This window comes from Pagrus major, chromosome 21 (genome assembly GCF_040436345.1).
Source record: "Pagrus major chromosome 21, Pma_NU_1.0".
Classification (NCBI taxonomy): domain Eukaryota; kingdom Metazoa; phylum Chordata; class Actinopteri; order Spariformes; family Sparidae; genus Pagrus; species Pagrus major.
In genome coordinates, this window is record NC_133235.1 from 11832467 (window position 1) to 11858177 (window position 25711).

Here is a 25711-nt window from a genome sequence, read left to right on the forward strand (position 1 = left end):
TTCACTGCGTTCAGACAACAGAGATCAGACGTGATAATTCGGCACTTAAGTGTTGAGTGTTGCAGCATAAAGGAAATTACATCGCGATCATCTTATGAAAGGCATCTTTGAGGCTTACAGTGGTGAAGTTAATGGATGATGATGAAATGAAACGAACAAAGTGAGGGATGAAAGAGGCTGCGTGGTGAGTGTCGAGCAGCAGCAGCCTCTTGATGTTTACAGCTTTGGGATACGCTCGAAATGGTGAACTACGGCCGAAATACAAAAGGGCTGTGAAGCTGCTGATTGTGAATGACGACCATCTGTTTGGATAAATGCATTAACGTGATGCTCAGCTGCACGGTTTCCATGTAAGTTACGCAATGCTGCAATAATGCTGTCAACGGGATAACAAATAGTCAATGCACCTCGGTTGTACTGGGTTAAAACAGTAAGGCAATCTCCACTCAGTGTGATGTTCCTGGCAAAACTGTGTATTTAAAGCTTATGAGTGTAGGTAAAACACTGTATCACATGATAATTCGTTGAATTTTGGTCCATGCTGCGAATACAACTGACTGTCTCTAAGATGTGAGAGAGAGAGATCAGAAGAAATGTGAGAAGGATGATAGATAGAAAGACATCCACAGAGTGAATGAGTGAAAAAGAAGAAGAGGAGGAAGGATGAGTGGGTACAGAGGAGAGACTGTGTCGCGTTGGTTAAATAAGGCCTGGAGTGAGACAGTTTCAGTGCAGGATCTCGATGAGGAGGCGTTTGAAGTCTCCACCACACTCTGAATCCAGAGCGTCTTTCAGGGTGACATCGTATTTCTCCAGGTACATGTCCTTCACGGTGTCCAGGTCGATCTGTGGGTGGACAACATGACACTGCTGTCAACACAAAAACTCCTTTCATCGCTAGCATCGCTTGTTTTTGAAATAGACAGTCATAAATTAGAAACAGCCAGGTGCAGAGCCGGACTCGGATTTATTTTCACTCCTGTTTATCAACCTGACTGCAGCAGTGATCCGCAGAGGTGACCTCCATTGTTGGGTGTTTATGCACTGTGATGTTGACTGCTGGCTGGAGGCTGAACTGGAGGTTGAACTGAACTGAAATGCATCATTACCTTGAGGGATTTGACTGCAGAAATCTTACATATTATATCTTTAATATCAAAATTTGGTTTTGAAGATCTGCAATCTCTGTGATTCATGAAATTATAATGCGGTAACTATGTATGATCAGACATTTTCGCTGTGTGGTTACAAGGACTTGCCTCAGAACGGCCTACAATGATGCGGATGAGTGTGTCTTCATCGGTGCCCGCTCCCTTCATGGCGGCATTAAGGCGTCGGGCAAAATAAAGCTGCGGGTTCTTCGCACACCGGACTACAAAACACAAAAAGGCAGCAGGTGTTTTTAAAAGAATGTGTCTTTGATTATGTATTTCATGGCTTGTGAACAATCCCGTCACAGTGTTACCTACCCAGAGTGATGTAGCAGTCCTTGAGAGTTCCTGTCGCCTCACCGTCAATGGTGTCCAAAATGTCTGTGCCTGAAAGCTGCAAGACAATAAGTTAATGAAAAGAACAGGACAATAAGATAATAAGACTACTGTCAACAATGAGGAGAGGTCAGCAGGAAATCATCTTGCAAACACAGCTTTTTTGGCATGAAGCAGTGTGTCCTTACCGACTCATAGGCCTTAAATGTGGCCTGAAGCTGCATGTAGTTCCTGTGTGCCAGGATGTAGGTGAAGGTTGACTCATCAGTGCCAAACCTGCCTTCTCCTGCCTGACGGGCACAAAAACAGGAAATAATATGCCAACATTTGTGAGTATATTTCATAGCATTAAAGCAATATTTGCTACTTTTGGTCAGCATTCCCATCAGTATGGGCCTGTACTCAAATTCATGGGATCTGGGAACATGGTGAGTACAGTGTCATCCTGACTGATGAAAAGTACAGCTAGTACAACGAAAATAAGACTCTGTGTGACTCAGTGTCATTCTTTTATGGAGAGAGATCTAAAGATGACTATGAAACCTCATGAGGGCAACAACACTAGTCTCATTTCTCTCTACACCTAAGCCAATTTTGACAACTTGAAATCTCCCCCTATGACATAGAAGAGGCCTTCAAGACACGATCAGACATTTCCAATATGGCGTCTTCATCTGTGGTGATTTCTCTTGCATTACTGTGGCAATCCTGGTATTATCACAAAGCTGTTAGCCTTTTATCTGATGGAGATAGAAAAGTATCACAATTTCACGCTATCAATCAAGTCGTCAAATAAAAAAAAGAACACTGCTTCATTACTTTGCCACGAGTGGTGTGTTATAGGCTAACATTGGCTACGTGTGCTCTTACCCTGCTAGCCTGCACTGATATCAGAGGAGTGATACCAAGCACAGCAACTTCACTGCTGGACTTTAGTTAAATTTCAGGCGTCAAGTAGCCTAGCATCAAATGGGGGAATACAACATTGAATTAGGTCAAAATGGAGGACTGTCATGTAGATAACAGCAAAAAAATGTAACTTTAACCCTCATCATCTAACCAACCATCTAACCCTCAGCAGGCAACGAACACAAGCCAATAAGGGGGACACTTGGTGGGTCTTTTCGGACATTTGGCCACCACAGAGTACAGCCTTTGACCTGATGATTGTGCTAGATAAAAAGTTGAGGGATGATCAAAGTGATGATAACTCCAGCAATCTATCAAAAACGTTGCCAGACATTTTCACTAAATCCTCACAATGCTAAAAGAACTGACTCAGGATCAGTAATTTTTATAGAAGATGGACACATTACCGTCGCTGCACACATTTATTGTTGTACAGTATGACCGTGAAACCTAAAATATGAAGCTTCACAACATAGTGAAATTCCACAAAGATTTCACAATCCTGTACTGTAATAAATGCCACAGCACGGCATCACCAAAACCAAAACAAGCTTTGATTTAATAAAAACCTGCACTTGTGAGATTTTTCCAGTCATCCATCTAAATCTAGGATCAGGTTTCCGTACAAACACTGGTGGTATTTTCGGGGCAGACTATGAATAAGGTCTCTAATTTGAAGGAAGTGTGCGGCGCAGATTTCATCTGTCAAAGTACCTCAAACAAAGATGCGGCATCCTGTTGGGCTAAATCCTCATCCACTTCATAGCCGTCGTCTCTGCTCGCCTGTGAGAAGAAAGCAGGATACAGGAGAGCAGAGGGGAGAAAAGGAGAGGAGAGGTTTAAGAGGATGGATAAAGTATGCGATGCGGTGAGGGAAAAGATTTGGTGAGCGGAGGAAAGGTCAAAAAGATGGATTACAAAATAATCTCAGGCATTTAACAGGATAACAATCATCTGCCACACATTAAAGGGAAATATTTGAAGGCCATTGAAGCTCTCTGGATAAATGTCGCTGTAGAACATGAGTCACAATGTGTTTGTCTTTTCTTATCTGAGGGAAGGAAAAGAGAGGGGAAGCAGAAAAAAAGGGTGGGAGCGCTGGAAGGCTGGAGAAGGCATGGAGGCCGAGGCATGCCAGACAATGATGTGATGTGTGACGAATGCCTCAGTGGGCGAAACACAGCGTGGAGAACAATTCTGCCAGCTATTATCAAAGGAAGACAAGTACTGTTGTCCTTGTCTTTATGGCTTCGCTCCAGGTACAAGACTTCCAACTCAATATCTAACTGTGCTTGAAACTCATGCTGCCTTGTGTAGTGCAGCGCCCCTTGTAACTGTCAGAGTATCTGTCATGGTTAAATAAACCGAAAGATAATGAGTCTTTACCTGCAGCAGTGACATCAGCATGTTCCTCACATCTCCACTGGTGTCATCCTCAATGTCTGCGTCTAGTTCACGCTCATGAACTGGAAGGTAAGAGACAAAAAGTGCTCGAGATATTTTGTAACAAGTTAAACTGGAGCCTGAGGAGGATAAAATCGGACTGTATTTGTGGTCAGTGATGGATCATTTCACCATGAATCACTCCTTAAAGTGAAAACACCCACAACATTATGATAAGTGCAGCGCAGTGTTTATCTGTTCCATGTGCTGCTTAAATGACCACACTTTCCAGCATGAGATGAACATGTAGCCGTTTATCCGTGAGTCAGCATGGAAGGAAGCTCACCCTGGGCGTAAGCCTGCTTGTAGCTCAAGATGTCCTGTAAGAAGTAGAAGAAGATGAGATTTAGACATATTAGAGCTGCTGGAACTGGAATAAACTAGAAACATGAAACTTGGCTCAATAGGTGGAAATGATGTCAAAGACCGCCATGATGTCTTTTTTTTTACATCTCCTCCTAAACCCTACGTCTGATTGCTACCAAATTTCCTGTGGATCATCACTGGACCGAGCGTATTAGAAGTGGCACAAGGCTCGTTGATATCTTATTTAGTTTTCAAGATATTGACCAATAAAGTGGACAGCATTTTACCAATTTCATATATTTCATGTATTAATCAAAATAATAAGTGCCATATTGATTGGTGCAAGTGGCCGTGGCCTATCACAAATTTGCTCAAGATGCCTCTGAGCAACCCTGATTAAACTCACTGGAGACATCCTACGCTATCACTTGAACATGCACCTCAGGTTTTGTTAAATCTGATTCAGGGGGACGAATGACAAAACTTTGAGCGAGCAGTCACTCAACAGCTGCAGGCTTTGTTCTAACGAAACAAGAGTGTGTTTGGTCTCACTCAGTCAAATTCAATTTAACCTAGCTGAAGTGACTTGTCTCACCTGTGTGAAGCCCCACTCGATGTGAGTGCAAAAGAGCTTAATATTTGAGATGGATCAAATGACTGTGTGTGATATGAAAGAGGTCTACAGTTCAGATCTTTTGAGTGTTTAGCATCTTTTAGCTTTAGGTTTTACAGCTTAAACTTGACTGTTTTCTTGTTTCACCCCTGCCCCTCGGACAGTCCGAGTCCACCACTGCGGACTAGTTTACTGTAGTTAACCTATAGTTAAAGACTGAATGAAACTAGACACATGTTGGACAACAATAGTATCCCATATTGACAGACCTCATTGGTGGCTGTGCACAGGATCTCCACGAGCACAGCTTCGTCTGTGCCTGCCCCCTTCATGGCCTTCCTCAGCTCCTTGGCAAAGTAGATATGAGGAGGGTCCAACATGGCCATGGTGGCGTTCTCAAAACTACCAGTCAGCTCCTTCTTCAGGACCTCCTCCAGCTCCTGAGCAAACACATTTGCTAACTTAAATAAACTCATACACACAAACACACATGACAACCAGGCATCATGTTACCTCTGTGTTCACTCACAGGCAGGTACTCACATCATCGTACTTTTCGAAGTAGGCCTGTTTGATCTCCACACGCTGAGCTGCAGAGCGATTGGCCAGGATCTGAATAATGGCCTCTTCATCTGTGCCTGGAGAACACACAGCAGCACACACACGAAGGGTTAACTTCACATTCAAATACAGTAAAAAGCACTTAGCCATCATTGCAATACTACACCACTGCTCGACACCTAAAAAGCATTTTAAAGACTGAAGGCTGTGTAGGAATCGTGCCACTCAACCTGGACACGCTTTTCACTAAAGGTGCAATATGTACACATTTTAGTTGAAAAGTAACCAAAATTATCAACAGAACGTGAAGAATCAACTGTTTTGACGTTACGGTAGAGACGTCTATGTATCGTGTTGCAGAAGTTAGCTTGCTAACCAGCTAGGCCTGGTCATAAGCTGCTGTGTTCGGGATGTAAACACCAACATTCCCCTGGTGGTCCGAGCTCCCAGTCAGGACCGCTAGTTGCACGGCTAACTGAGCTAATTCGCTAAAGGCAGCTACTGTTGGCAGGTTACTGTGGCTGCCTGCTATTTGTTTAGAGTATGACAGGTGGCCAATTCTTACATGTTGCACCTTTAAAATGGCTGCCAGACTTAAAGACATATTTCTGTTAAAATTGGGTTAAACCAGAGTGAATGTTATATTCACAGTAAATGAACCTCATGTGATAACATACAGTAATGCATGCTGGAGCCATTTAAGACTGAAAGATTGTGTCATATTTATGCTCACTATTTTCATAATTGTGACATTTTATTTTATTTGATGTCCCTTTAAATTTAGTGGGTATTTCTGTGTTGGAGCTGCCTCTCATTCAGTAGACGAGATGAGACTGAGAGGATTTGACACTGTGCTTTGATGCCTGTCACTGTTAGACTATCCATTCATCATGATGCAAAGTACACTTAATATGTTTAGTCTGTTTCTGTAACTTGTTTCTGTCACTTGTAATGTCAGTAGTAAATTATAACAGAGATGGAAAATGGAACAGATCAAAAAAGGAGGAAGTATTGGCTACATATTGATAACACAATATTGCTGGTATAAAGCAGCTCCCAGTGAACAGATGTTATTGACAAATTGCCTTAAAATGTTCTGCAAAATGTTCTGCAGGATGTCTGGCAGACTTTTATCTTCAGTCACTTTAAAGGGGCACTATGTAGTTTTGGGGGAGAAGAGAAAGATCTTCATTTACTGATTTTTTATGCCTAAACTAAATAAATAAACTCTCTTTGTTTTCATGACTGAACAAACAAACTGACCTTAAAGGACAACACAATTTCATACTGTTTATATTTGGCGGACCCTGCCACCTTTCTAGCTTCAAACAGTGATAAATATTTTTTTAGTTTGTATTATTAAACATAGTGCTCCTTTAAAATTAGGGTAAAAGTGTTTTGCTCTCTGGAGTATTAACAGATAACATGTTTTGATATCAGGTAAATCAGCTGATTTCATCTAATCAGGTGATCATGTCATGGATGCTTTAAAGGTCCTACTTGTAAGAAAAGTTCATTTTTGAGTCTCATTCCCAACTCGCTTGTGGGATTGTAGGACGGGTCGGCCGCCATCCCAAAGCACCACTTTTTTGACAAGTTGGGAATGAGACTCAAAAATCTATTTTTGTTGTTCCAAATAGAGAAAGAGAGAAGATTTAGCCAAACCTGTTACTCTGTACACTTACCTAAACCTTTACATGCTTTCCTGATGGCCTTGATATCAGCTGTGACATCAAAGTCCTCATATGGGACTATGGTGGGCTAGAGGATAAAAAGTCAATATGGAAATCATTCATAAAATGAAAGAAAAAAGAAAACTACAAAATCATCCACTTAAAATGTACTTCTTGGGTCATGTCACTGACAGACTGTAAGAGTGAAAGCAGCCTGCAGAAAGTAATGTAGCCTTTAAGAAAATTGAACAAACACTAGTATAAAGCTATAATCATTATGCTCTCCGGTCAGACAGATGAAAGAGTGTAGAGAGGATGTATCACAGCAGATCCAGGGCAGAGTCTCCCTGCAGGAAAAGGGTGCAGCCCTGCTGTACTCGCTGAGTCATGGCTCAGCAGCAGCAGCAGCAGCAGCAGTATGCAGCCTCCTCTCCTCTCCTGTCCTCGCCCACCCCCAGTTTAACACAATGCGGCCTTATTGATCAGCGTTTCTGGGAAATTCCTCATCGCTGCTGCTGCTGCTGCTGCTGAATGCTGGGCCTGGCAGGGCACACTGTCTGTGCCCGAGTTAACTGCGCAACTTTCTCAGTACTCACACTGATCACACACAGTTTGTACAGAAAGTCTCCTGATGAAAGCTATAAACTTGTATTATGATGCTTCAGTGATCCTCCTGCTGATGATTTATAGGCTCACTACGACTTCTTATTTTTCCACATCCCATTACATCACCGCAAACCCGACCGTCCAGCACAGTAACAAGAGTTTTCTAAATAAATCCAGCGACACCATTCTGATGCACTTCATACGACAGCTGATGCAGTTTTGGCTGCAGAAGTTGTAGAAAACCCACTTTTCTTACCTGAACGTTGCCCATGATGTTCCGGACAGACTGTGTGCGGCTCTAACAAAGTGACAAATGAAGGCTGAGAGTGTGTGTGTGTGTGTGTGTCGGGTGTGTTGTTTGCTCTGCAGCTGATGTGTGATGCGTGTCAGGTCGGATGGGCTGTTCCTGCATGGAGGCAGCCCTGTCCGGTGCTGCAGGGTGACGTCACTGCCGCTTATTAATTTAGCAGGATGGAGCTGGGTCCTAAAACATGATCATTAGCTAGTTGTTGGACTGATTCTAACATTGGCTTATGAGTTATATGTTCTTACTTGTGCCCAGTGGTGGATTTTAACGAAATACTTTTATTCAACTACCATTTTAAAGTACTTCTACTAAACTTAAAGGGGCACTATGTGACTCTGGAGAAGAAATTTAAACTCTGAATTTTAATATATGCAATATTAATGAGGTAATCATACAAACTCAGAATTTTTTGATTTTTTTTTCCATAACTGAATAAACAAGCTGTTCTCAGAGGAAAATAAGGTCCCAGAACACTGTTTGAAGCTAGAAAGGTGGCAGGGTCCGCCATATATACAAAGTAATACACTATAAAATTGTGTTTATTCACTCATGAAAACAAAGACAGTTTTTATTTAGTTTGTTTAAGCATAAAAATATCAGTCGATGAAGACCCTTCTCTTCTGATTAAAAATGTTCCCCAAAACTACAAAGTGCTCCTTTAAAGGGTAATTCAAGCAATTTTACACATTAAAGTGTGTTTACAGGTCTTGGTGAGTACTACTGCATATGTGAAGAAAGTAGTATAAAGCCTTTTGTGGCTCCAGAGGAAGCTGCATGTAATCTGGTAAACTGCCTCCAGTGAAGTTGCATCGTTGGTAATGTAGGCACCAGTGAAATAATTATTATGGCAATTATAAAGTGTTACCCAGTGTAGAAATACTCCTTTAAGTTCCTGCATTCGAAATTTTAGTCAAGCAAAATGATCATCAGCAAAATGTGTTAAAGAATCAAAAATTAAAGTACTTATTAGTTATATGATATCTTCGTTAAAATCACATTAAAATGTAAGAAGCATTGTAATGTTGACGAGGTAGCTGCACCTTTGAACAACTTTAACAACAAGAATAGTTCATCTCTAGCAATACATTGAGTTTAATAAGATGATATGTTTTGTTTGAAAGATCAGAATCTGAAGAGTAACTTAACTAGTTACAACAGCAGAAGAGGCGATGTAGTCGAGCAAAAAAGTACAATATTTCCCTCTGAAATGGAGTCATAAAGGAGAAATACAGGTCTTCGGTAAATATAGTAAGTTTCCACCACTGTCTAATCTAGAGCATCAGGAGTCTCCACATGGTGTCAGTGTTGTACAGACTACAAGAAAGACAAATAGCTCCTACAGTAGAATTGAATTGGACATGTGGCAGACAGAAGCAGGTATTCAAAGGTTGAAAGACTAACAAATATGTTACTTTGTATGAGAAATGTATACACTTGACCTTTTTACTCACTGATGGGTTAAGAGTAAAATTGAAAAGTGGTTGTAATGTTTCATGTTCAAAGTATTTTTTCTAAAAGATGATGATGTTTTGTATACTTGGTATCTTTGGTGATCCATGACTGAGCAATCGACTGTGTATAAGGAAACAGCAAACAGCCTCTGGCACACCCTCGTGATGTTAAGATAGCCGATTGGTTTTCGTTCTGTGAGGTGATTCAACCTTGGCGGTCCAGAGAAAACACTGGCAGGTTGATCAAGACATATGGATTATTACTGTAAACCTCACACAAACAATATTGAGCACAACAAAGACAGTCTTGAAGCAAACTGGGGCTTTATAGAAAGATTTAATCCAGAGTTGAGAACAGGGTATTTACTATATGTACATGCAACACAATATGAATGTACAATATGCTGTAAACACTCCCATGTGGACGCTACAACATGTTGTAACTTCTTGGAGCAACACTGTACAGTATAACAAGCATAAAATACATGAAGTGGGCAAGTTACATCATTCCATTTCAAACAGCCTAAAGCCACCAGATAGAAAAAACCATGTGAGAGTTAGAGAGAGTGGTGGGTCACTTTTTTTTTATCAAGCCTTTCACTTTGTGGATGCTCCTTTCTGAATGCTCAATGGGCAAAACAGATTATTTACACCTTCACTCAAAATGCTTGATAAATACATGACAACATCTGACATCTAGATTTGAAAATCCCATGTGCTCCAAAGTCCTCTTTAAGTATCTCATAAGATATGCAATTTTTTTTAAGCCTTCTGGTGAATGTATTTTCACTGACATGCACACACAGCCGTAATGAAGCTGAACTGTCTACCGTGTTTGACGCGCTGCATTAGGTGTTGACCGCGCTGCATTAGGTGTCAGTGGTGGGTGGCTGATCACAGGACAGAAAGGCTGACTGTTGTTCTCGACGGATGTGACGTCTAAATGATAAATGACTCACTTTCTGTCAGCGAGAGGGTGGCAAAAAAACGCTTTGGTCATGCATAGTCGTGGTTTTAGCAATTGAATATGTGCAAAGATTTGAAGGAAGGTGCATTCAAGCTGATGTAAAACGGGCAACTAAGTGACAGAAAAAAATGTATTATTCACATCATCCACCCTAGTCAGGCTTGGTTTTGGTCCTCTGGCACATTTTTTTTAGACGTGGAAATACTACAGCCTCTGAGAAGGGACATCCAGGGTGAGAATATGGAGTAAACAGTAAATAAATATCAACAGAAGGGAGAGCCTCGTGGATATTTCAGTACTGCTCAACTGTAAGCCGTTTGAATAGGTGTGTACAGTATTGATGGCGATGCACGTCATTTCAAACAGCATGTGGTACGTAAGGAGACAAATACCAGAAGCAACAACATCAAAAGTTCCATATTTGAGTACAAGTTAACCAATAAACATTCAGTTATTGGATGCTTGACAGTTTGCCACATGCAATGAATTTTTAGAAAAATACACACCGTATATTGAGCATTATTACTGAAACATACAGTTTTTCTTGTTTTGAAATGAAGCCATACTACAATCCTTTGTTATTCCTGTGTTCCACTAATCAAACAGATCATATTATGAATTATGCATTTGGCCTCAAGGTAAGACATCACAGCTGTGTCTGGGGCTTTGGTCCTGCTTCTCAGAGCTGATAACTCATTTTTTCCTAAAGTCTTTTTTCCCCCCTGCTGCCTGCTGGTTTTCATCATCAGCATCTTTATACAGTCAGTCTCCACTGACTTACCGCGTAACGTAGAATATCATCGGCGTAACAAAAAAAACATTCGTCTGAATTCGATAAGCTCATTCGGTGAAGCATTTACTGTGTGACTAATGATTGTCTGATCTGTTGGTAAATATAGATATGATTCATTTTCTCATTATGTAATCAATGTGATAGAACATACGTACAATGTAACTTCGACAAAATGTGCAAGCAAAAGTGCAGACTGAAAAATTCCTTTAAAGTGACTTCAAGGTTGCATTCAATGCAATGTAACAACGACACGTTTGCTGTTTAGCAAATGTTTGGGTTGCATCGATGGACAGCAGAATAAATGTTCTTTTCCCATTCAGGTCACCCAGAGAAAAGCTTCCTCATCAACTGCAGTGTTCTGTCTTTATCAATGTGTCCTCTGTGCTGTCCGTCTGTGAATACAAAAAAAGTACAATCATCACACCAGTCATCATGCCCTCCCCCCGGAGTCTTGCTCGTGAAAGTCCCAGGGGCAAACATCCTCCGTGACTGCCGCTTTGTAACTAGAACTCAAAGAGCTCTCTTTCTTCTTCTCTGGTGATTTTTTAGTCTGAGCAAAGCTGGTGTGTGAGGGCTCACCCCCCCTCCTGTTCTCCATGGCCTCTGGGTCTCTGGTGGAGCTCCTCCGCCGCTCAGAAACCGGCCCGCCGCACTCCGACGACTGGCTGACCCGCCTCCTCTCCGACTGTGGCTTGCTGGAGGAGCTCCGCCTCTCTCTGCTTTTCTCCCTTGCTTTCTCCCTCTCTGCCTTGTAGTTGGACGAGCTGGAACCTTTCCGTTTCTTCTTGTGGGTGGTGGGGCTGTTGCATGTCTTCTCCTGCTTCGGTGAAGGTGGGCTGCTGTAATCCCACGGGCAGATCTCAACCATCAGGGAGGGAGGCTGCAAAAGGCTCCCGGTGGACTTGGAGTAGTCTGAGTGGAGCCCCTTGGGTTTGCCGTCAGTGGGCGTGACACTTTTCTTACGCCTGATTCGGTCTGGGGAGATGGAATCTGAATCTCCTGCCAGCATGGGCTGCTCATCGAACTCCCAGGGACAGACGTCCGGCTTGAGAGGGAGAGGTGACCTGGGTGGCCGAGATTTCCGCGTTTCCCTTCCGTCCTCCCTCTCACTTCCTTTATCTTTGGAGCGGCGTCTGTTGGAAGGGGACTGGCCTGCTTTCTGCCTCTGCTGGGAGCGGCTCCCTTTGCTGATTCCAGAGCTGCTGCTGCCTCTCCGGCCACTGGTGGTTTCTCCAGGAGCGATGGAAACATGTTTCTGGGTCTTTGCTTCAGACGGAGTCTGAGGTTCTTCCAGCTCCCAGGGACAAACCTCGGACACATCGTAGAGGTTCCTGCCGGTTTCGGAGCAAATGGACGGCTGGCTGCCACTTACCTGTTCAAATCAAGTGATAAAAAAACACTGTAAATCAATTACTGCATTAATCAAATGATTTGAGAGCTAAAGAGGGCTGCAACTATCAATTATTTCAAATATATAATATTACGTAATCAGTTAACTGATTATTTGAATCTATAGCAGCTAAATGGAGAACATAGCGTAGCATTTACACTAGCTGCTCATTTACTAAACAAAAGTGAATACTTGCTCCGTGTCTGCTGTAAGTGTAAATAGGCAAAGGTTTTGTTTACAACTTGCTTTGTTGCTGTCAAGTGGCCAAAAAAAGTTATTTCTGGAGAGTTATTGCCAGTTTAAAGGCCAGATGTTCCAACCACCCAGACACATAATATGGTCCCACTGGGATGCTTTTGGTAGGCCTTGTTGATTTATCAGTGTCCTTCCTGGTCTGAAGTCTGGACAGAATTCAAATGATTCTCTCCTTGTCTGGCCATTGAAACAAACAAAACAGCCTCAGCTCAATCCCTCTATTCTTCTTCTCACTAATAAGATGCTTTATAAGAAAAGGTCTCCATCCACTGACATGTCATTGATATTTCCAGAATGAGCTGGTAAGTGGAGCTTGAGTTAAGAACTATGATTTCTGAGGTAAAGAAAAAATCCAACGAAAAAAAAAGCAAATCCTTATATTTAAGAAGCTGAAAATAAATGACTTTGAAGTAATTAATATATTAACATTTCAGCACTACAGCTCAATAACATCAATCAGGTTGGATTTGAATAAAAAGGGGTAAAAAGTACCTGTTGTTTCATGATGCCCATCTTCAAGGGACTCTTGGAGTACTCCACTGACTGGCTGATGATCATCTTGGGGTAGTGCTCAGGAGTCTCATCCACCTCAGACAGCATCCTCTCCTCCTGCCCCTTCATACCCTTCTTACTGGCGTCCTCCACGCTTTGCGTCTTGTTGGTCAGGCCCGGCATCTTCTCCTTGGCACTCGCGATCACGCTCAGAGACTTCTGCATGATGGAGGTCCGCAGGTGGACTGGTTTCTTCTCGTGCGTTAGGTTGTGAGCGCTCGCCGATTTCCAGAATAGTGGGACAGACTCGGTGGACTCGGCTGGTTCCAGTCTCGGAGGGGTTGCAGCTGGTTCCAGCTGCTTCTTAGTGTGTTTCCGGCCAATCAGGGAACCTAGAAGAGATCCTTCCCCGCCATCTCTAACGGGAGTCATTTTGTCTCCTGTGGTCGAGCCAGTCTGGCTTCCAGTTTCCTCGTCCTGGTCACAAACGTGGTCATAGCTGAGTGATTTCTTCAAGCCCATGACTTTGTTCTTCAGAGAGTCATCGCGAGATTTGCCTGAGGTTAGATTAAAGGAGACATTGTTTCCTCATTTTCAGGTCCATAATTTTATTTTGGGTTACTACTAGAATAGGTTTACATGCTTTAGTGCTCAAATAACACATCGGTTTTCTCATACTGTCCAGTGCTGCAGCACTGTGTTCCCCCATCTGTCTGAAACCTTTATGCTTCATGCACATTTACTTGTATTAAAGGTTAAAACTCAGTTAAATGATCTGAACTGACATGCTGCTTCTGTGGCCCTGAGATGAAACAGCTGGAACCATGACCTTACCGTGGTGGCTCGCTTCAAGCGGGTTCCTCCTCAGGGTGCTGCGGTTGCTGCCGTGTTCGCTGCCGTCCTCACGGCTGCACTGCCGGTGTATGTGCATGGTCTCTGGGATCTCTGTTATCCGTTTCATTAGGGAGCGGCCCAGACCTTTCTTGGAATTGCGCTTCTTTTGGAGGTGCGGGTTGTTGGCGAGCATCTTTTTCCGTTTGTAGACTTCCAACTGGGCGTACAGCTTCTTCAACTCATCCTAGAAAGAAAAGGGACACTGTGAATGTTCAGCGGCTTTGAAAGAACTTCCTACTGTGTAACTTTTCGATAAATTTTTTCATGATTATTGCTGATTTGGTACTGGTACAAGGGGTGGAGGACTGAAGAGTTTTCCTTCGCGCTTATCTTGACTGGCTTCGGTAAGTATAGTATGATTGTGGTAGTATGATTTAGGGTAGAGCTCTAATACTGTTGATCTGATTGGTTGGAGTTTGCTCGTGATAGATGATGGTTCATGATTGATTGGTTCATCCAATCATCTGTCAAGTAGTTTTTCAAAGTGCCTGCCATTTTCCAAACAGTTGTCTTTCCAGATGCTTCTGTCTAACCAACCATCTGACACGTCATGTTATTATATACACTTTTAATGGCTCCAACAATCTGTCTCATGTGTGACACCTTCTATAAGGAGTAAAAAAATAATTTGGAAGCATATTTAGATCGTGCCGTGAATGCTCCTTTACCCGTATGTCCTCAGGGTCCAAGCTGTGCTCGCTCCAGGCTGAAGTAATGCTGTTGTTGAGGTAAGAGCCAGATCTTCCCATGTCCAGCTCCTCCTCGTAGGCCTCGGTGGCAATATCATCCCTGGCCTGTGTCCCTTTGGACAGGAACTAAGACAGATGGAGAGCAAGGTCAAAGAATGACATCACTGAGTCAGCGGGAAGGGTGAGAAAAAGATGTAAAATTGTAAATGTAGCTTCTCAAACGAGATAAGCCTGGCCTGTAGGACGCCTCTGATTAGATTAATCTTTTGAGAGTATAAATATGTTGGTTAAAGAGGTCAGTTGAGGAGGGCTGTTGGTGAAAATCGTTCTACTGCAGCAAAATCTTTACTGATGTTCATTTTATTCAACGAATAAGTTACTTTCCTCTCCACGATTGACTTTGTTTAACTTAAATGACGAAAAGCATATACATTGATTTATGTTTTTCTATATTAATCATTTATTACTTTCTAACTCCAACTTCAAGTTACGTTTTCTTCAAGCTAATTTCTATCCGTTGACTGTTGGGGCAAACATATATATATATATATATATATATATATATATATATGTATATATATATATATATATATATATATATATAAATCTGTTTTTTCAATTTCATACTGTTTTACTTTGTTTATATGTGGCGGACCCTGCCACAGTGTTCTGGGGACCTTAATTTCCTCTGAGAACAGCTTGTTTATTCATTGATGGAAAAGATAAATATTTCTGAGTTTGTATTATTACCTCATTAATATTGTAAATATTAAAATTCTGAGTTTTAATTTCATCTCCAAAACTACAAAGTTTACTAAAGTGGCCCTTTAATGGATCTGAAATGGATCTGAAATCACAGTTACTTACATTTAAAATATACGCAAGTTACTATGTTATGTTGAAATTTTTTTCTCATTATTTTATTCACTGCAACTATGCAAATTGTGTATAACAAATTCAAATGTATGCAGCTCAGTTTTTGCAGCCACTAATCACGTCCTCACTTGGAAGTACAGAAACAAAAGGTGAGATATGGTTGGATTATTACAATAACAATTATTACAATAACACATTCTATCGAGAAGAGAATGATCTGCAATGATCTGTCTGATTTCAACTTTATCTTCGGGGCCAGATAATTTAGATTTGCTTGAATAACAAATCTGTGAACAAAGAAAGACCAAATATTCATTCCATATTCAAGAACAGACGCTGTGTGAGATTAACATCCTCTCATTGTGCTTAATTATCCCAGTGTACCCGACCGACTTCTGAGGTGCCTAATTAAGAAAGAATGAAAGAACGAGTGCTGATGGTGTATTGTATTTCTCACACAGCGGGAGAATTAAATGTTTTCCATCAGACTTGAGAGATTGCACATAAAGACACCCGCGGGAGCGCTCAGCTAAATTACAATAACCACTAGCGCAGTCTGAATGAGTTTAAGGTAATGGTAGCAAATGCGCCTGTGTGCATCTGCGTGTATGTGTGTGTTCCAGATAGCTAATATCAAATTAACTTAAGATGATTAATGCATTGTTTTGCACACAAGCTACAGTACAGCAGCAGCCATTATGGAAAACTCTCAGTACTGAATAGACCCATAACAATCACAGTGTTTTCCATCATTTAAACAAAGAAAAGTTAGACTTCATGCAGCTCTTTAAATGGCAGCTGCTTCTCTTCTGAAGATTGGTTTCCCAACCAAGTTGTGCAAATACCTGAAGTATATGGGATTACATTTGTGCCCAGTTAATGAACAAGCAATGACACATTTCGAGCACAGAACAAATATGTTTCGCAAGTCTAAATATGATCTTTTGTGTACACACAGTTTCTGAGTGCAACACCACTCTCGTAAATACAAATCCCAGGTCTGTGACAGTTTGTCAGATGTAATGTAGGTGCTAACTACAAACAAAACTCATAACCTCATAACAATGTTATGTGTTGAAAACTTGTATGTTGAAGTAAACATGTATGTAACGCTGTGATCCTACCCTCTCACTGAAGTTACATAGTGCAGAAACAAGTGATAGGGGCCAGAATGGCTGAGACAGAGACACCATTCACCCTGTTACAAGACACTGAACCATCTACATGATTTTGAAGCTGATATTTTGAGGTGAAAAACTCGCATAATGTTGCTTTAAAGATATGAAGTGTTACCTTTGGGATGAGCAGCAGGCCCAGAGTCACAGTCACAGTCAGATGAGTGTGAGCAAAGAACAACATGAGCATCCAGTCAGGGTGCAGCCCCGGCACCAGAGAGAACCTGCAGAAGAGACAAACATCAACATCATCACATTATCAAAGGTAATATTTGTTGGACGGAGTGCTTGGTGTGTGACTGTGAAATACACTCAGACACACAAACACACATCAGAAGCAGCCTGTAGTGATGTGAGTCTCTGGATGCGGAAAACAGAATGAAATGTAGGCTAACACCACAACCCTGAAGCCCTCCTCTTCCATAAAACTGTAAACAGAGGCAGGGAAGCAAACCTGGGGGAAATTATTAAAGTAGCAGTATTTGGAACCGTTTTCCTCCTTTTGAGAGGCTTCTGTAAAGGATATGACTGATCTGTTCACCTGAACTCGAGTGCAGTGAATTTGTGTTGAGGCAAGATACACTTTAAACGTGTCACACTACAGTATAGAGCCACAGACAGCTGCCAAGATAAACACTTTTTTCCAAAAGACTTTGGCTATGTTTAAACCTTCACAATAAGGTATTTTACTGTGTTTTTGCTAACTGGCAAATGCTAGTTTGCTAACATGCTAACTAAAATGTTGAACATGGTAAACTTGATATAGATTTGTCATTGTGAGCATATGAGCAGCCTATGCAGAAGTTAGCATTTAGCTTAATATGCACCAGTGTGTGTGAACACGGCCTCACAGAGCTGCTAGCATGGCCTCTTTAGTCCTGCTTTCCTTTATTTTCTGCTGTTTCTTCTCACATTGCACAGTCTTTCTATGTCTGTCTGTCTGTTTCTGTGTGGTCCTTACCTGATCTGTAACCTGAATCACCTGGAGCTGCCCTCCAGGGTTTGGCTCATTAACGTTTGCTCGACCATCACAGTTTCCGAAGTAGACCTATTATCAGCATTTATCCTCTTGGCTACAGTGAGATATCGACAGCTCATACAGTGTGTTTTCAGCTTTATGTGTAACAGGAGCTGCAACATTTTCCAAAAGATTCAGTGATTTAAAACTGGCCTTAAATTTGATATGATACTGCGTTTGGGTTGGTAACCTGCTAAGATTTCGCAGGGCTACCGTCTTCTCTGTATGGACCCTGACTGCGATCTGGACCCTGTACAGTGAAGTAATGAAGTGTGTAAAGTGCAGCAGGAATGAGTCATAAAACCTAGAAACAAGTTACCAGGTGAATGGGTTGTTTGAATGGATTGTCGTTTAACTGCTGAAAATAAGATCCGTGGTTAACACAAGCTTAAGAGATTTTCTCAATTTCTTCTATGACATAAAATATGCAAATACCCCCTGATCTATTTAAAAAGCATTTAAATGTCTTTTTTTAAAAAGAGTGGTTGCTTACAAGTGGCAGAATGAGACCACAGATGCTGTCAGGGCGTTAAACATCATTAGGGGAGACCGGGTGCAATTGTAACATCTTAAATTGCTCAAAGCAGAAGCAATGCAGAGCCGTGACATTCATCATGCACATGGTCTTTGATCCCTCTCTGCCTGCCAAAGGACAAACTGATGTCTCATACCTGTCTACCTGTTTTTTTTTGCCAAAGCTCATTTTTGAGGTATAAAATAATTTCTTTGGTCCTTAGTATTTTCCTCATACACTGTTAACCTTCAGTGTCCTTGAGTTTAAATGTAATAAAATGTTCTAACAATGTAAGAAAAGTGTTTTGTGTTCAGTTTAAATCCCTGTTCACAGCAACGATCTCTCTGAGCCAGCCAACTGACGTCTCACATATACAAGTTTTTCACTATAAACTTAAACTGGAATTAATAATTTATTATATTAAATTGTTTTACAAATATCTCTATTCTTGAAAGTGTGGGGGCAGATGTAACATTTGACTTCTTGTGCATCAATGAATATTGTGACTTCAGTTGCAAACTATTGAAACTCTAATTTTATAACTTGCAGAATGATCAGTTTATAATAAAGTGTATTGTGTAGTAAGGCTTAGTGGTGTGACGATGAAGCCGTAGTTTGTTTATAGCCTATCCATAGCTTTTTACTTCTGGTGATGTCATTTACGTGTCATAAAACATTTTGAAAAATGGTGTTCATCTGTGAGGATCAACATCATTTCTTGCGATAATCCAAAATTAAATTAACAAAATCCCATAGGCTTTTTTTTTTCTTCCCGGAACCAGGACAATGCTACCTTCTGGGATAGCCTACAAAAAAAAATCCCTACAGCACTCTATAGTTACCTAAAATACCCAGCCTTGATTGTACATGTCGCCAGAGGGCAGCCTGGACAACTAGTCACACCCACATGCAGACTTACTATATGTAGAAAGTAGACTGATGTGATTTGAATGTCCTTCCTGCCCTTCACTGGCTGAGTGATTACAGTAAAATTGATTTTACTGCTGGTGTTTAAAGTTTGGCACGGTCAGGCTCCTGCTTGTAGTTTTGTTTACCCCCATCAGTCTGTAGAGCCAAGGATAGAGACTGTGCCCCATTTTAAATCCATCCACATTTTCCTTTTATCTTTTCATTCTCCTGTTTGTCACTTTGTTGTTTCACCACTTTAATCACTTCTTTTAAATATTCGTTGCTGTTATCTTTATTTTTATACTGTATAGCTATTTGTCACATTGTTTAAAAAGTGCTACATAAAATAAAATAGTTTGCAGCGCAGAGCGGAGACATTGTTTTCTCCCACCATCAGCATTACACCAAATCAATAATTTTGCACAAAGAAATGGCGTCCCATTTCTGTCACCGCTTCCTCAATCAAGCCACGTGCAGAATCTATGTCAAAGCTCACAGCAGCGATTTTGGTCGCTTGTGGCTTCCTTTAAACGCCTCGTGTCATCATTCCCATTATTGCAGCTGTTTCAAATCATAGTTTGTATTGTTCTCAAGAGCAGCAGTACAGGTAATTGCTCCAATTATTGCTGCAGAATGTTAAAAGTACACAAAAGCCTAAATGGGCTCTAACAAGTGGCTGCAACCCATCAAAGCCAGACACCCTGACGGATAAATCAACACAGATATTAGACAGTATCAAGCTGAGTATTGTGCCTTTTGTGTGTGTGTGTGTGTGTGTGTGTGTGTGTGTGTGTGTGTGAGAGAGAGAGAGAGAGAGAGAGAGAGAGAGAGAGAGAGAGAGAGAGAGAGAGAGAGGGGTCCGCCAAGGTGGCTCAGACGTTGTTGGTCCTTTGTCATCGCTCCCAATTCACATCCATAATTCACATTAGGTATCCAAAAAGCATAGTGTGTGTGTTTTCATCAATGCCACCACACCACACACACACACGCTACATCCCGCACAAGTCCAGCCTTATCTCTGGGCGGCAGCAGCAGACTGACTCTGTCAGCTCCCCAAAAGCACTCTCATGTTTTATTCCCCAGCTAACAGGAACAGCTTGATTTATAACTGTTTCATACCACTGATGAAGGTGTCCCCACCGGACTTTGCGGTTTCTCAACAGATTAAAAGAATGCGATTTTTTCCTTTTTGTCCAGCTGAGCACAATGGACCTCTGCCTAAATGAAAGGATATTCAATCACCAGCAGTTTTTATCTGTAAAAGTGTGACAAATGGAATTTTTTGCCCCGGGCTCCTGCAGGCACACTATAAAAACCACCTGGCCATTTTTTTTTATTCCCACTGCAATAGGATTGACAAAATAGTCTTTGCTTTAGGAGTCTTGTAAAAAATGTGGCTGTTACTACTTCTACCATCCACCATCCCAACTCAGACTGTCTAAACCCATAAGAGCATAAAACATAGCTTGTCTGTAAGTAAGCTCCCAAGAGACACAAGAACGCAGAGTTGCGAGTCAGAATTTACCAAGTCGAATCTGATTTAGCAGCTCGATAAGATGATTTAAGCTTTTACAATATCATCTCTGAGTGGGGCAGTAATGGAGTTTTCCAAACCTCCCACATGGATCTTTTTCAAACAGACTCTACCTTCAACTGTGTTACTAACAAAATTGTAAGATGAAGAGAACACGTGGTGTAAAACGGACGAAAAATCTATTATGCTTTTCAATCAAGTGTCTCTGCAAGCTGATTTTCACACAACACAAACATGAAGTTGCTGCCTGAAGGGAGAAAATCACATTGATCAAACCAGACTCCAGTCTGCCTTCAAGAACATCGACAACAAAATGGTGTGTAACTTAGTTTTGAGATAAACTAGCTTGTAAAACCTTTTTAGCCGAAGCTGTTGCTGCACTGTGAAAGAAAAACGACAACTTAAAAGGTGACTAATAATTTTGGCTTTTTAAGGGCAGCTAAACAAGTTAGAAACACAACATTAACATATGATCACTTTTTAAAGTTGTTATATCTAACGTTTTGGTCTCCATCAACCAGGTTCACCAGCTAGGGGTGAGTGATCTGGACAAAATATAACATCATGATCAATTTAATTGCAATCTTGATCCATAATCTTAATAGCGATCATTTTCTCAATTTTGAAACAACATTGCATTAAAGATAGTTTGGCAGAAACTTCTCATTCACCATGCTGCTAATCATGTTCATGGATTTAATGGTTTACTGGTTTACTTCCTGGTTAGGCTGATGAATATGAGCAGTAGAGTTTGTCCCACCGGAGAGTTCTTGCTCTGCCCATAGACTTTACGTTGTGATGTTGTCACCGATTTTTAAAGCTGTACTAATATTAAACCTAAATGGATAAAAAAAAAATTGTAATAATTGTCCTTGTTTGCAGTTTCAGGTGGCCTATCAACTGTTTTACAAATGTCTCTTCTATAACGGCTGTCAACGGGAAAGTGCTTTTTGGCCCAAAGGGAAATTTTTTGCTGCAATAACGCGAGTGGCCACTGCGCACTGTGGCGCTGCTGTGTCCAGGTCTATAATACATTCATGCTCACGTTGCATTATTCACAGTATGTCACCCAAGGAAGAGCTACGTGAAGAAATTTGTCCAATCAGCATAGCCATCAAGTTAGCTACATCTCTCTATTGGTTTATTCACGTAGTCATGGAAACAGTAGAGTTGTCGATGATGATTCTCTGTGCGTTCACCTTCACATTACACAAAGTTATTTGATCCATTGTTAATACTGGGTGAGTATTGTCGATGTGAATTACAGGGGGAAAAAATCAATGAGGTTTCGGTGACATCCAGCTTATTAAATATATGATGATTACTCAATAAAAAGACATTTAAAATCCTCACATGTTGTTTAATTGAGTATATTACATAACTTTCCACCTCTAAGTGAGAGTAACACATAGACAGCTACAGGGCAAATAGAGTTTATTTTGGGCTCTGGCACAGTAGATCTATGCTGCGTCTCCGCCGGGGGAAGAGGTTTTTTTATTCACCCCCTTTCAACTGGCTTACCCAGGCGCTGCTGACACCTTTCATTTCCCTGATGAAGCGGGCGGGTGAACCCTGCCTTTCATCTGACATGTTGAACACTTGTTATACTCTTTCGAACAGGCAAATACCCCTACCATTATATTAAACAACAGCTTGTGCTGCAAGAAGGGGTGAAGTCGTCTAAGTCCTTTGCTTTATTTCATCATTACCATCACAGATATGTTCATCAAGAACGTTTAGATACTTGTTTCGTATCCCCTTCTCTCTATCCTCCCTTCATCTTTTTCTGTCAGCACACACATCTCTTCTCTCAATGACTGTTCCTGCCCGCTCGTGCCTGTTTCAACCCCATTTTCCGTACCCACCTGATGATGTGGAAGATGGCTGATATGAGGAGCTCATTGTAGATGGCCACGGCCATGTAACGTGGCTCGTGGAAAGCCGAGGGTACGGTGCGGACGGCGTAGCAGAGGTACACGCCCCATAGCAGGAACAGGAACTCCGCTGGGAAACAAAAGGAACAACAACAAAAAAAGGGTCACACGGTTGTTAAAATCTTTATTGTCTTTTCATTCCTTTCCTAATTAGGTTTAGTGTCTTTAGGTGAGAGTTTGTATACTCCTCAAGCTGGGACAATATGCAATCTAGAAAGTTGGATTTTCTTAGTAAAATGCCTCTCGTTAGGCTGGAAACTTTTAAAAGAACAAAGTACCAAAATCAATCTAAAGCTTTAAACCTGCAGTGTGGGACATTTACATATAAATCAAGGTCTAAATTCAAGCCTACGGCTAGAAAAATCTCTGTGTTTCGCAGTATACCAGAGTTTTTAGATCTGGAGTCTGTGGCTACGTACCCACGCCTGTGCACTGGGAGCAATGTGTTTTATGTCAACCAGTAAAGATTAGTTTGTTTGTGTAATTAGGTGGAGACAATAGTTCTGCACTGCAACAGAAGTTCTCATGCGTTTAGTGCGAAGCTAGGGCAGGGAGGCAATTAGTTTAGCCTAGCTTAAAGGCAGGAAGCAAGGGGAAACAGCTAGCCTGGCTCTCTCTAAAGTTAAAAAGTGATATTCTTATATTCAATAATTATATTCTCACCAACACCTGTAAAGCTCACTGATTAAAAAGCTGTATCTCCACTGTTGAAATGCCGAAAGCGGAAATGTAAAAATGAAAATTTGTGGTCGTCGGATTGTTAATTCATCCACCCAGCTAGCCCAAAACGGCAGGTGACCACAGGTTAAACAGGCTTCTCCAGGCAACTAGACTGTCACTGTAACTCTTCCTGAACTGTTATTTTTTCGTACTTTTCAGTTTGTGCATGGATGAAACACATGAGAAACAGCATGTTTAAAATCGGGCTTTAAAGGCGATTAACCCTGTTTTTTAGTCTTTGTACTCGAGCTCTGTACTCAACACACAGACATGAAAATGTGATACATCTTCTCATCTAACTCTCAGGGAGAATTTTCCCAACATATATTTTCAAAATGTTCAAACCTTTTCCTTTTGAGCATTGGTTTAGTCTCTGTTTTATCTGCATGTTAAATGCATTCAGTACTGTTCTGTTACTCAGGGCACAAAGAAGTGGATCCTCATCCCTGCTGACACTCTGACAGCATTGACACCAAGAAGTTAACCTCAGATTTAGCAGTTCCTAATTGAGTGAGGATTCCCCGTGTTTGCAGTGTTTCCCCCAAGAGAGACGGCTGCTTCCTTGACAGTGTGTTATATTCCTGCTATCGTCTCATCTCACAGAGGACACGCAGCGATTCACAAGCAAGATGTATTTAGAGAGCTAGCTGTCTTCACGGTTATCAACACATATCAGAATAAATATGTGCACAGATAGCTCATTATCACCTAAATTGTCAACGTAATAGAATTCTAAAGAACATCAGCTGCAAAAAATCAATATTAATTATTTGATATGTGATGGAGAGGACTCATTTTGCAGGGATGAAATTATGTCTTGAAGCAATCTAATAGATATTTGCTGCTCTCTGGTGTAGAACAAAAAGATGATGCTTATTTTACTGCCAGGGGAAAAACCAATACACCACCTCTCTAAAGTTTGGAGTCACTTAGAAAAGCAGATTTTTTTCAATCAAAATAACATTAAATTGATCAGTGATTCAGTCTGGCCATTATTAATGTGGTAAATTACCATTTTATCTTCAAATGACTATTTCTTTTTGCCTATTTCTAATGAAATATCTACATAAGTGTCAGAAGACCATTTTCAACAACCATCGCTCCTGTGGTCCAGTGGCACATTGTGTTAGCTAATACCAGTTTCTCACGTTAAAAGGCTAATTGATCATTAAAAAAAAAACCCTGCAATTATGTCAGCACAGCTGGAAGCCTTTTTACTGATTAAAGAAGCAATGAAATCGGCCTTAAGTATCTGGAGCATCATTATTTTTTAGTTCGATTATAGTCTCAAAATGGCCAGAAAACTTCTGAAACTCGTCAGTCTTTTCTTGCAAGAAATTGCCAGGAAACTGAAGATCTCACAAAACGGCGTGTACTACTCCCTTCAAGGAAAAGCGCCAACTGGCTCTAACCAGAATAGAAAGAAAGTGGGAGGCCCCAGTGCACAACTGAGCAAGAAAAAGTACATCCTAGTCCCTAGTCGGAGAAACTGACGCCTCACAGGTCCTCAACTGGCAGCTTCATTGAATGGAACCTGCAAAACATGACTCCAGGATGCTGGCCCTCTAGGCAGAGTAGAAAAGAAAAAGCCATACCCTAGACCGGCCAATAAAAGATTGCGATGGGTAAAAGAACACAGACATTGGACAGAGAAAGACTGGAAAATGTAATGTGCAGATGAATCTAAGTTTGAGGTGTTTGGATCACATAGAAGAACATTTGTGAGACGCAGAACAAATGAAAAGATGCTTGAGGAGTGCTTGACGCCATCTGTCCAGCATGGTGGAGGAAATGTGTGTAAAGGGATCTTGAATAAGGAAGGCTATCACCCCCATTTTGCGTGAATGGCACTTGATTGGAGCCAACTTCACCGCACAGCTCGAAACAATACAAGATTTATTCAGGGAAGAAGCAGTCACCAGATCTCAACAATATAGAGTTGTAGTGGGAGCGTAAGGAGTGTCGATCAAGCCAATCCAACCTGAGGGAGGTAGACCTTTGACAGCTAATACCAAAGGTCTGCAAGGCTGTAATTGTTGGAAGTTCTTTGACGAAAGCAAAAGTTTTACAGGCAAAATGATTATTTCACATACAAATCATTATTTCAAACCTTGTCCATGTCTTGACTATATTTTCTATTCATCTGGCAACTCAATTGTAGTTTCAAATAAATAATACAGGTTAAAGTGCACTAT

The 25711-nt window shown here is 41.2% G+C and overlaps 2 protein-coding genes across 2 annotated transcripts in view; both read right to left on the reverse strand.

Annotated features, from left to right (window-relative positions):
* Positions 1-457: 457 nt before the first annotated feature.
* Positions 458-7986, reverse strand: LOC141016576 (annexin A13-like). The gene is made up of 11 exons (XM_073491032.1): positions 7855-7986; positions 7005-7080; positions 5302-5396; positions 5028-5198; positions 4126-4159; positions 3783-3862; positions 3111-3179; positions 1676-1777; positions 1470-1545; positions 1260-1372; positions 458-846 (listed from the first exon to the last, which is right to left on the reverse strand). The coding sequence occupies exons 1-11, from the start codon at positions 7867-7869 to the stop codon at positions 727-729; spliced, it is 951 nt and encodes a 316-aa protein (XP_073347133.1). The 5' UTR covers positions 7870-7986; the 3' UTR covers positions 458-726.
* Positions 7987-11546: 3560 nt separating this feature from the next.
* The window catches only part of gpr158b (G protein-coupled receptor 158b), a 73750-nt gene continuing 59585 nt past the window's right edge, over positions 11547-25711 (reverse strand). The window contains exons 8-13 of the mRNA XM_073491864.1: positions 22728-22866; positions 17006-17111; positions 14816-14962; positions 14088-14331; positions 13254-13810; positions 11547-12488 (exon numbers count right to left, since the gene is read on the reverse strand). Of these exons, the coding sequence (XP_073347965.1) occupies positions 11547-12488; positions 13254-13810; positions 14088-14331; positions 14816-14962; positions 17006-17111; positions 22728-22866 (2135 nt within the window). The remainder of the gene's footprint in view (positions 12489-13253; positions 13811-14087; positions 14332-14815; positions 14963-17005; positions 17112-22727; positions 22867-25711) is intronic.